General features: G+C 36.6%; 1 protein-coding gene across 1 annotated transcript in view; it reads left to right on the top strand.

Moving 5' to 3' along the window:
• The window catches only part of PIBF1 (progesterone immunomodulatory binding factor 1), a 117,174-nt gene that overhangs the window by 83,039 nt on the left and 20,857 nt on the right, over positions 1-13,278 (top strand). The window contains exon 15 of the mRNA XM_009636810.2: positions 4,325-4,455. Coding sequence (XP_009635105.1) covers positions 4,325-4,455 — 131 coding nt within the window. The remainder of the gene's footprint in view (positions 1-4,324; positions 4,456-13,278) is intronic.

The following is a 13,278-nucleotide window of genomic DNA, read 5'->3' on the forward strand; positions in this document are numbered from 1 at the left end:
ACTGACCCTCTGACTTCTTTTCAAACAGAGGGCAAAAATTTTATTGAAAATTTCTGTGTTTTCTTCAGCATTATATACAGTTTTACCGTATCCCTGCCATAATGGGTTGTACTGTTTCTAGGATTCAGTTGGTCCCATTTTTTTCATTCTAAGAATTCTATGCCTGCTAGTATAAACTTCCCCTTGAAGTTGTAGCTCCTCTTGTAAATTTTTTGTGTGTCATATTTTATACTGATTGCTATCTGTTATCTTTCTTTATAGGAAGTTCTTAAACTTCTGTTTGCTGTCTTTACTGCATACCCTGAGCTCAAATAGATTTATTTTTTTATCCCAAGCTATTGTCTGTCTTGATTTTTTTTTTTTTAAGAGATTCTGTAGACTTACAGCATGCTCAGGTAGCCCATTACTACTATTTTGTTTACTACATTTTGTTCAGTCATCTAGATGAAATCTAGAACGTGGATTGAAAGTTGATGCCAAAGTGATTGGGCCGGCTTTTCTTTCGAACTTGGATTAAATACTGGTATTTCACTGCAGTATTTATGATACAAACTTTATAAGCTCTTTAAAGGAGGGAGGAAAAGAAAAAGATAGCAATAACTACAATGGATGCTCTTTCTGAGATACTTTTTTTTTTTTTTTGGACTGTCCTCAACCAATTGCTGTTGAGCTTTATAGAAAGGAATTATATTGATCTTCTGGGAAAGTCCAGCATTATCAAGAAGAAAATACCAACTTCTCCATAATTTCATTCATTTGATGGAAGTCTGATATACATGTCTGTTTGAAAGTTGGAACCCGATGGGAAAGCCCAACTGTTGAAAAAAACTTGTCAGTCTTCAGTTAGTCCCATTATAGTTTGCCAGGCTTTATGAAACTGCAGGATCCTATCTATTTTCAAGTCTGTGATACAGCATTAGAAAAGAATTTTTCCTTAAAGTCCTCTTTGTGTAGCAGTGACCTGCAATGGTACAGTAGGTATTGAGACTTATTTCATACTACAAAAGGTTTATTGACCATGTCTAGGACAAACAGGATAAAGGAATTCTCATGACCTGATCCAGGAAGGATCCTCAGCTAATGATATTCAGTCTATTGCCTCTGCAACTCACTTCATGTTACTTTCAGTTTAAGTAAGTGTAAGGCTATGTATCAGCTTCTGCAAAGTAGTGATCTGCAATTACTACATTTAGTGTCCAATCTAAATTTTGGAATAAATTCACTTTGCAGAGGTTTTGAACAACAGTGCCAGAACTGATTGATAGACAGTCTCTTCTGCCTAGAAGACTTAAAAGAGACTTAAAAAGCAAATACTGAGTCAGTATGGAGTAAAAGTAATGCCCCAAATAAAGAAATTTACTAAGCTAATATATTTGGCTTGGTGCTGAATTACTTTTTTAATTCATCATGATGTTGTATTTGCCGGTTTTGTATGCCTCCACTGAAACATTTTTACCAAAAGCAGGTTTACATCTCGCTCTGAAAGAGAGTATAGATCAAGCTGGACTATGATGAAATCCTTCAGCTTGGTAGAGGTGTCCATTCAGGGATAAATAATAAAATGTCCAATTGAAAGGAATTAGATTTAGCGCTTAAAAGAATGACACAGAAATACTCAAGTAAATCTTGTACATTAAGGCAGAAAGAAATCAAAATTGCATATAAAATAATGCCTTTGCCCAAGGATAATGTTTAATTTATATACATGTGTGTATATGAGTAAAATCCATTAAATGCATTTAATGCTTAATTGATTACAGTTCAATGACAACCTCTTTTAAGTTTATATAGTCAAACAGGTGGCAAAGCACCACCATGGAGAGGGCAGGGATAGCCTTTTTTCATAATAGCAGCATGCTTTTTAGCTGGTAAAGTTAGCAAGTTAACAGATGACTTAGCAGTATCAAACCAAGCTTACAACACCTCACTTGTCCTTTCCTACTGAAGTACTTTAATTCTTATCAGTGAGAACAATGAGGAATGTCACACTGTGATGACAGCATCCTTTGAAGGTTCTTGGGCTATCAAGAACAGAATTCCAAACAAGATCACTTAGATTAATACTCTCCTATTGAGGTAGCCTCAAGGTTTTATACTGCAATTTTTAGACCATTCTAGAGATTAGTACTCCATGTCTTGGAATTACCTGTTTGTCACGTAAAGACTCTCTATTGTCTTTCTGAAGGAGACCTTTTTTGATAGCTTGTATTCTTAGAAGATTAATAGCTTTTTTAATTGCCTGTAAATTTACTGAAGATAATTAGTTTCTTCAGGAAGATGACTGCCTTTTTTTTTTTTCTACTTCTCTACAATAAACTTAGAATTTCACTGTGGACTAAAATAGGTATTTCCTGAAGGAACTAATGTATTTAAGTAATACTTAAGGATATACATTAAATTGAAGAGCTGCAATGTTATTGTCTCTCATTTCACTTTTTAAAACATGAGGTGGAGTTAGCTCCCCTTTTAATAATTCCAGTAAGGTGAGCAACATCTGGTTTTAATAGATGTGAACCTTTACATTGTAAGTTCTTTGCACATTTGACAGAGTATAAGGGCAGAATTAAAACTTCAATAAAAATATAACGGAATCAGAGAAAGAAGGAAACAGTCACATGATTTGAAAATTATGAATAGGAGAAAACTCTGATTTTAGGAAAGTCCTGACATAGTAATTAAATAGGCTAGGTCTATAGGAGGGGGTTTTTTTCCCCTGTTTTCTGCAACAACACAAAATAGGACAGCTGGCTCCTGTGTGTGATATGGCAAATGCAGTTTTTCAGTCCATTCAGAAATTTTGTAAACTAATCGGAATGCTTAACCGTTTTCCATTGAATTCATAGAATCATAGAATGTTTTGGGTTGGAAGGGACCCCTAGAGGTCATCTAGTCCAACCCCCCTGCAGGAGCAGGGACACCGCTAACCAGATCAGGTTGCTCAGAGCCCCGTCCAACCTGGCCTTGAATGTTTCCAGGGATGGGGCCTCCACTACCTTTCTGGGCAACCTGTTCCAGTGTTTCACCACCCTCATTGTAAAGAATTTCTTCCTTATATCTAGTCTAAATCTACCCTGGTTTAGTTTAAAACCATTACCCCTTGTCCTGTCACAGCTGGCCCTACTAAAAAGATTTTCCCCACCTTTCCTATAGGCCCCCTGTAGGTACTGAAAGGCTGCAATCAGGTCTCCCTGCAGCCTTCTCTTCTCCAGGCTGAACAAGCCCAACTCCCTCAGCCTGTCCTCATAGAAGTGCTTCAGCCCTCGGATCATTTTTGTGGCCCTCCTCTGGACCTGCTCCAACAGGTCCATGTTCTTCTTGTGCTGAGGGCTCCAGAGCTGGACGCAGTACTCCAGGTGAGGCCTCACCAGAGCAGAGTAGAGGGGCAGAATCACCTCCCTCGACCTGCTGGCCACGCTTCTCCCGATGCAGCCCAGGGTAGGGTTGGCCTTCTGGGCTGCCAGCGCACATTGCCTGCTCATGTCCAGCTTTTCATCCACCAGCACCCCCAAGTCCCTCTCAGCAGGGCTGCTCCTGATCCTTTCTTCCCCCAGCCTGTATTGATACTGGGAGTTCCATTAGGCCTGTTTAGATATAAACTTTAAAAGATTTTAATTTATTACTTAAAGAATCTAGTTGGTAATCTTGACTTTTATATACTCCAGCTGCTGAAAGTGCTTGATATGTGATCTTAATTCTGTACATATTTTAGTGGATGATCTTGTTATATTGCTCAAGATACAAGCCATATCATGCAAGCTTTTTAGACCTAGTGATCCTAATTTGTTCAGGGAATACAGCTAGAAAGGTTTATTTCCTACTTATGGGTATGACAGTTATTTTATACTACTCTTATAAACATCCTGTTGGATTTCACTGTTCATATAAAGAACAGGAAAGGGAACTTTTCTTCCATTATTACTGTGTTTTTATTTACATTCAATTTCTGAGCTGAAAATTCCATTGTAGTAGATACTGTTTTAAAAAAAAAGGTCAGTTGTGGTCAATCAGGTGAACAAACAGAGGCTTTGTCTATACTAATTTTTTCATCAATGTTACATTAAAACTCTTGAAAATGCAGATTAGGGACGTGCAGAGTACAGTAGCATGATTGCAGTGAAAATATACAATTAGAAAAGTGAGGATAATATATTAGATAGTAATTTGAGGGTAGTTTGGTTTTTCTTTGTGAAATAACAGGTTTGGGGTTTGTATTACTGTGCAACTGGTAGTAATCAGTAATATCCTGTAATAATTCAATAATAATCAAGTAATTGTGCTTTATAAATTATAACATTTATAATAGTAATACTTCCTTTTTTGGCAGCTTGACAGAGCAAATTCTTTGTTGAGTCAAGTACAACAGCCATACAAATACCTCATTGAAACGGTTCAACAGAGAGATTCTCAAATAAGTCTACAGAGAGAACATATTACACAACTTGAAAAAGATGTCAGGTAATTAATATCACTTTCTTTATTATAAACTGAGAGTAAAATTACTTATGGGTTTATCATTAGAAAATAATTATGTTATTGGCCATAAAGTAGGAGATGCTGACACGCCATCATTGAATAAGTCCAGTCTTTGTACTGGAACTCTAACATCTGTGATTTCTCTCATACTGTCAGAAAAAGAGGCTTTAGGTTTGGAAAAGCAGCAATGGTGGTCAGGTTTAAAGTGAGAAGAGCTCTCATAAAGTAGAGGAAAGTTCTGAAGAGTAAAAGGAAAGAATGACATGCACCAGATGTACAAAAGTAAAAATAAAGGAATAAAGTCAGATTAAAATAATAGACTAGTCCACCAGTAAAGGGTATTTTGGGCATAACTCGAGCAGACTTCCTCTAGTGGAGAATCTCTGATTTGCTGTTATATCCAGCTGTCAGAACTCGCTGACCACTGAGCAACTTCCCACCATCATATAGCTTTATAAACTATGTTTAACATCTGGTTCCCAAGTAAGCTGTTACAAAATAATTTGCCCCTTGATTTTCAAGGAAGTGGATAGCTGTGTGCCATTGCACTACAGAATAATTAACATTTTAACTGTTAGGTGTTTATGTGGTATCTTGGTTTTGGAAATGCATACAGTAACAATTATGAAGCATTAATGTGATGATATTATGATACAGGTAGTTTCCAACAAATTCGTTTAAACAATGAAAATAGAAAAATTAGGACTCACTATAGCTAAATACTTTATCGTATGTACTGTCTTACATACATCACTATTCAGAGCATTTTGATGGTTTGGGATAGTATTTATTATGCCTTGCTTATTATCCAATTAAATCTATACAAAAATCAATACATTTATAAACAAACTGAAATATTCATTCATACTTCCTGACAAGATATCTTTCACTGGGCTTAACTTTGATTCAGTAAGAATAGATCTTCTTTTATTCTAGAATCCAGCGTTTTTAATATTTTCCTAGACTTGATATAAGAAAAACTTCAAAGGTAAATTGTATTTTTCCAGGAGATTAAAAATCGTAACTCTCTCTATATATGCAGGATCTTAATTTCTAAATGTGAATAAAATTGTCAAAGAATTGGTCAGTAGCAAATTAAATTTTCAGATTACAGTAACATGAAAATGTTTTTCATTAGTCACATAGTTGTCCAAAAGTCTCTCAAAAGCTAGGAAAAAAGGGTGGTAGATAGGTGAGATCATTTCTGAAAGTGTATGTTTCACGTAATTAAAATATGTAAGAACTTAAATGCATTATTAGCATTGATTCTCTTGAGTTTTTATGGCTCATTACAAATAATCTGTATGCCCAGATATTCTTCCTAAATTTAGCCTACAAATTAAGGCACCTAAATTAGGAACTTAGTCATGTCAGCTTTCCTTAGTAGTTCATGGAGGAAGTGGCATCTCCAAAAAAGCAATTCAGATTTTGGATGGAGTGAGTCATTTGCTAGAGATGCCTGTTACTCTCCATTAACTATAAAGGGAATTTTTGGCATCTTAAAGTGCCTGAGGTTAAGGAATAAAATGGATCTGCACCACAGTGCAAGCATTCATGGTAAGCATACCAGCAATACTCTACTGTGGTGAGCTAGGGTGTGCTCACCACTACTCTGTGTTTCTGTAAACGAAAGTGTGGTCTGACAAAATTGTATTTTTATCCTTAATGGTTTTGTAGCAAAAAAGTAACACTTACTTTGCACATCAAATGTTTTGGTAAGAAGTTTTTTCCTGTAGTTTCCAATATTCCTTGTAAACTAAAAATAACTATTACTCCCTTATCACGATTTTGCCTCGACTTTGCTATCATTTCATAGGCCAGTGAAGTTCTTGGAAACAGCCTAATATCTTAGGGCTTTTGGTACATATCAGTAGTCCCTAATTTTGCTATTCGTAGCTACACATTTAAAACAAATGTTCTAAATTGTTAGCTGATATTCCTTTGAGTACAGGAGAAATCACAATCTGGTATACAATTGATAATGCTGGTCCTTTACTTTCCTACAAGTGAGAGGAAAGTTAGAGGAAGGGATTTCTTACCAGAGAACCATTACATTGCAGCAATATTTTGTCATGAGGATAGCCTTTTGGAATCTCTTGATGACAGTTTTAAATTAAAATATCCTTTAGGTGACTTCAGATTACTTTGTGGCCCAGTCTAACTCCCAGCTATTTCGGAACTGAATCAGAATGGGTTTTAAGTAAATTAATGATAATCCCTACCAAATATATGCCAAGCGAAGCTCTGCCGGCTCAAAAGATTTAGACCAGTATTCCTATCCGTCTTTCTTAGTTCATTAAACAGCATTTTGTTGGTTTGTGTGCAGAATATTTTTGAGATGAGTTCAGAGAATTAGTGCTCCTCAAGGAGGGCCCTAAATTCTGCAGTTGATGTTGGTGCTATTAGAAAAGTAATAGTGAAAACGCTAAATGTAGTTTATGAAGCCTGGTTTCTCTGTATCTCAGACCTAAAGGAAAAAGTTAATATTTGTAAAGCTATTTCAAAATTAAATGTTTTTTTCAACCATTACTTATAATTAATAGTTAATATTGCAGTTCTCACAGAAACAGAGAATCACACAGAATCACAGAATGGCAAGGGTTGGAAGGGACCTTGGGAGATCACCTAGTCCAACCCTCCTGCTAAAGCAGGGTCACCCAGAGCAGGTTGCACAGGACTTCATCCAGGCGGGCCTTGAATACCTCCAGAGAAGGAGACTCCACAACCACCCTGGGCAGCCTGTTCCAGTGCTCTGCAGTAACCTTTTTAAATTGAGGTTTAATTTTTGCTACAGTTACACAAAGTACATTATTTTTTTTAAATTTTACATACGATACATGCATTAGTTTTATTTCTGGAAAGCCATTTCACAAGTACCAGCTAACAGAAAAATAATGTTCAAATTCTTGGTTTCAGACAAACCTTCAAAAATACTAGTGAGGTTTTCTTATATTTTTTTAAAAATCTCATATTTGAGTACCAGATTGTGGACAAATTAGTGTAATGTTGATAGGCCTGCACCCTGACAATCAAGACAGAATACTTAGTTTTATCCTCACAACTACCCTGTGCTTGATCATGCTTTTCCTTCCTTCGTGTTTAGTGTGCAGAATCTATGGTGGAGGAGTGTTCTTTTCATGTTGTGTTTTTATCTCATCTGCTCATGAAAAGAGATGGTTCTGCGTTATGTAAATCATGGATCCCCTAAGTAGAGCAGTCAAATCTGTGTTATCAGTGCCAGTGTTCTCTATCACCTCTCACTTAACTTGAGTGGGGAGGGATCAGCAAGGATGAACTTGCAAGTGAATGTACTTTTTTAGACTTAATCCGTAATTGCCTTCTGTGCACAGTGATGACAGCCAATAATCTTTTTAGAACGTACTCCTAGGGTGGTTAGGTTCCAGCAGATTTCCCAGGATGATGAGTCAGTACTTTCTTGCAACCTTATAAATGTTTTGCAGCAACCTGCAGCACTTTGTATTTCCTTGTCTATTAAGAAGGTTGTTGGTTGCTGTTGGATGTGGTTTTCATTCTGTGATGAAATAGACAGTCTTGAATGAAATCAGCACATGAGGAAGGCTATCTATGACAGCAGTCTCTTTAGTTTTGGCTGTGGGTGTCCTTGTGCCATTATTTTTACCGATTTTTTGCAAAATGGCCTAAAGTGATTTATAATGTGGTCCCTTGACAGGCAACAGATGTGTCCAGGATTCTCCACACTGCATCATTCTATGGAAGTGTAATTTCTGACAGTAGTTATTTCCACAAGAGGAGTGGGACAGATTCAGACAGATCATTTTGATACAATACTCTTTGAGAAGTCCTGCAGATCCATCTAAGTTTCCTTCCAATGCAGTCTTCAAAGTTCATTTTAACCAGAGCAGCTCACATGCCTTCATCCTTAAGCATCATACCTCTACATCTAAGGCTGTGTTTCAGACCCTCCATATGAAAATGTCTTCCTCACTTGGAAGGGCTATTCAAAACAGCTGTCAAACTGAATCATAGAATGGTTTGGGTTGAAAGGGACCTTTAAAGATCACCTAGTTCCAACCCCCCTGCCATGCGTAAGGACATCATCTACTAAATTAGGTTGCTCAAAGCCCCATCCAACATCTCCTTGAAAAGAAAGGAATAGTCAAAACAGGTATCAGACTGAAGCAAGGCCTTGAAGTAGTATATTCCACCAAAGCTGGAGCTACTTTGGTGGCTTGCTGAGAAGCGTGTCTGTTCTGGACACCTTTCACACAGCTCTGTGGATCTTTAGCCATACCTTCACTAAGAACTGCAAGATCTGTTGTGGCTGGGGTAAATTCTTAGCTGAGCAGCTGTCATTGCTGTTAGTTATTTGCATGAAGGACTTAGGGACCCATCTCCAGGTTATTACAGGTGTGTGACATTACTGCTTAGATTCAAGTGTGAAGGTGCAAATGTATTACCACTCAAAGATAAAAGGAGGTTGTTTAGCAGTAATTGAAGCTCTGTTGGATGTTGCCCCACACGTGTGTTCACTACTGCTCTCCTTCACATTCCCTTAGAATTCTCCCAGGCAGGCCACAGGCTGTGCTGGCACTTGGCCATGGCAAGAACTGAGGTGGCCCTGGGAGCAGGACACCTCGTGTGCTGGTGCACTGAGCCATGCACCTGCAGATGCGCTTCGGATACAAAAGCCCTCGTCTTGAGTGACAGGGCATCTGCAGGGTGAATTAATTTATAGGTGGTCCACATATCTCAAAATATCTGTTGAGTAACCTCTCATTTATGTTAGTCCACATAACGTTCTCATTAATAAAAGTAAATAGCAATGGTTAGTAAGAGCAGTGGTATGTATGAGGATGACTCCTTCCTACTACAAAGAAATCTCTCTAGCATACAGTACTTTAACCAGAAAGGAAAACATCACATTTAGCACTTCTTTTGAAAAGAAATGCCTTGTAAATATGTCATGCTGTGGGAAAACAAATCTCTGAATTTCATTCTTACGTGTGTAGTGAAGTAATTGTAGTTTTAGTACATAATTTTCTGCTAAAAACATCTAGGTTTATAAATAACTGGAGACATTAAACAGAACTTTATTCATAAAGAGAGGGTATTTATTTTAAATGCAGTTACTCAAATTTCTCGGTGCCAATGGCTGGTTTTAAAAGTGGTTCACTTACCCAAAAGCACTCAAAAGCCTAACTGTATGGCAAATCTAGAAGCAGTACAAGGATTTTTGCTCACTAGGAAGCTATGTACGGAAATGTTTCTTACCTAAACATTTTGGGTTCTCTAATTGCCATCCAAACATTATAAAGCTCAGCATACAGTGTTAGCTGAGTTTTTCCCATCACAGAATGGGCAATGAGCTTTTTATGAGAACATTACCATTCTGTGAAATATGCGTCATCTATTCCAATGCTACTGCAGTTTACCTGAGAAAGGCTCCAAACAAAAACTGTAGAAGTATTTTTTTTTTCTACAAATGAACGTTTTCTGATCTGTATTATGACTTTTTAAAAGTTGTTTGGGTTATGGTGGTTTATGTTTGGTTTTTTGGTTTTTTGTTTTTTTTACAATTTGAAAAAGTAATTTATTTTCAATTTGGACACTATGTGGATGAGTTTTTAAGCGACCTGAAGCACTCCAATTAAAATCGTTAAGCAATACTCTCTTAAATGCCTTTAAAAATCTGATCTGTGGTTATTTAGCTGCACAAGAGATCACAAATTTTTCATGTATTCTCTCTCCTCTAAGGAACTTTTATTTGGATAATTTTTTATATCTCCCTCTCTAACTACATGATTTTAAAAGAAAAGTTTACTTAGACTTTAAAAATTAGCTGTCTGCTCTGAGCTATTCCTCTGTAATTTGCAGAGAAGGGATAGCTGTACTATATGCTTATATATTCAGTTTTATGTACAAAACAGTCACGTATACTATTTCTATGTTTAATTTTTTGATGGTAATTTTTGTTTATGAACATAAAATGCAAAAAAAAATAACTCTGTATCGGACTTCAGTTTTCAACTTCATCATGCTGTAACATGAAATTCACAGAAAGGCACAATCCTTATTTCTTACAGCATTTGGGGTACACAGTTCACTGAAAAAGAAGTCTAATTTTTTTCAAACTGAGTAGAAGTAATAATAACACCAAGTAATCTATAAAACCGTGTTTAATTGGTGTGTTCAGCATTAGCATACTATCCAGAATATCTAATAACAGAAGCTTCTGAACAGGATAGTAGCTAGTATATTTAGACCAGAGATTTAACAGGTGATTTAATTGCCCATATTCAAAAGGCTTTAAAAGTCTGAGACTGGGAAACGTTAGTCTCCATTCTCCAGAAAAATCAAGTCACCTAAAAATGTCTTTCTTAGGATATCCAAGCTATCTTGCCTTTAGATCCTGAGTGAAGCAAAACAAAACAAGCCAGTGGTTGCTATGAGCAATGTGTATGACAAGTGTATTCCATGGTAAGTCCTGCATTCCTGGTACCTGGATTCATACCTGGCTAGGTTTTGAAAGCATGAGGGAATGAAACTGAATCTCCTCCCAGATATTTTGGTTTCTGCTGGAAACCCAGGCACACAGGAAAAGCAGGAGCTGCACTGCTTTTCAGTTAATTGTCCAACCTGGACTTTTGGGACCACAGTTATATGATGTGTTGCAAAGGGCACCTTCTCCACACTCAGGATGGAGCAGTCAGTGACCAGGACTGTGGGGCACAGCATGGTCTACACTTGCCCTGCAGTGTAAAACAGCTGTTTGTGCTGTTCGGTAACTCCAGGGATATTAGATCATTTCAACACAGTCTGTTTCTCTCGAGTGTTTGCATGTTTTCACCCCAGAACAAGTCATTGGAAGATTTCTTTTAATGTTTGGTACTGTAGTATTTTAATACATGTCTGTATCATGAAAACATAAAAGCATGATTAGTTAAAGATGGTCAAGAAGATCCTGTCTCTTCAGATGAAAGTTATAACCCTTGAGCTCATGTGGGAGAAGCTGGTTTGTCTAGTTTCGTAGACCGTGGTTTCAGAATCTTAACCAGACAGTTAAGGCACTCTGTCACCAAATGGAACAGTCTCATCCTTACCTTCGGCTGTGAGTTTCCGCTGTACATGGTAAATCAAGTTGTTTTGGTGATTCACATGAAAAATAACCTTTAAAAAGACTCCATCTTCCATCCAGACCTACGCATGTGGTCACAAATGTTCTAGTACCAATGCAAAGAGCAGGTTACCAGTATTTTGGTTAGGGAAGGATGATCTTTTAGCAACAGTTTTCACTTAGGTCAGCTGAAGTGAACTGTAAAGCTGCTCTCTGATTTGTTACACTGCCAGTTAAAACTGGATTAGTTTAAACTACTGTTTGATGGAAGCACAGGGCAGTTTAAAGCTAGAACCTCCTTGACTGCTGATATCCAAGATGCTGTTCAGAACGTTTCCATAATAGGGGCTGAAATGGTCTGTATTCCTCCTAAAATTGAACTTTTGAAGGAATTTCTGCTTTATTTGGTTACTACAGGTATGAATTTATTAACATTGTGTTTGGTAATGCTGATTTCTCACTCTTCTAAATGTATTATGCCTCTTTTGCAGTGTTCTTTCAGAAGTATATGAATTATTTCCTTTATCTGCAATGATGAAAAAACATAACTATTGCAAAACTACTACATCTGAAGTGTGTGTGTGCTTTGGTAATTGTATATTCATATGTATGACAGAAAACACATAAAGTGCTACTGAATGATGTTGCAGTCTAATTCCTGTATTTGACCACAAACAAAATTAGAACTGCTCCACATGGATCAGTCGTGTCATACTGTTTCAGAAGGTATAACTAGCATAACTAGAATAGGTTCTGTTCTGTGGATGAAACTGAACCTTGAACATGAACTTCTGGTTTAGTCATGAACACTGATGTTTATGCTTATTCAGTACATTATTTAAGGCATAAAGGAACTTTATTGTTGGTTCTCTAATAAGTTTGTGAGTCATTCTCTAAAATGATTGGTTTATGCTGTTAGGAAGTACAGAAATCCCAGAAAGCCTGACATATCACTAAGTTACAACATATGAACTAGGAAAAAAAAAAAGTACAGCAATTTCATCATGATTAAATATGTCACAGAAAAAACTCTTGAAAATATTAAAATATCTTTGTAGTTTTTCATAAATGTTACTACTTTCTTTTTAAATAACTCAGACAACTAAGCAATTTGGCCAAAGCATACAATTCTTCTGAGAATTAATGAATGCCTAGAAGGAATTGACAGTCATAATTTACAGTACAGAGCTTGCAAGGAACTGCCAGAAAATCTCTGGGGCAAGGGATGATGTTGCTTATTTGAAACAAGCAGATGATACACAGCCAATTAAAGAAAAGGTTGATTTATTTTGTTTCTGATTCTGATCATTTCTGGATTAAATACTAGGAATATTAAATAATCTGTGTTTGCAACATATGTAATCGTTCCATTCCATTTATAAAATTTTAATATATTTGCTTTTGAACTCCTGACCTGTATTCAGTACTACATATTTGCACTCCATATGCAGAATTGTGTTTTGCATAGTTGTTGATTTATGTTATAGTTTATACTGTACAACCTATTTAGTTAAGTCATGATAATGGCATATATAACATTGGTGTTCCAAGACAATGTCTGTGGCTTATTTTAACAAACTAGATTATATACTGGCATTATGTATGCATTAGTCTGAAGTTTATTGTTGGAAACTGATGTTGGGGCTAAATATGAAAATACTTCTAACTGTATTAGAATTGCTGCCTAGGATCAGAATGAGTATGCTAAA

This window comes from Egretta garzetta, unplaced genomic scaffold, assembly GCF_000687185.1.
Source record: "Egretta garzetta isolate BGI_Z169 unplaced genomic scaffold, ASM68718v1 scaffold524, whole genome shotgun sequence".
NCBI classification, from domain to species: domain Eukaryota; kingdom Metazoa; phylum Chordata; class Aves; order Pelecaniformes; family Ardeidae; genus Egretta; species Egretta garzetta.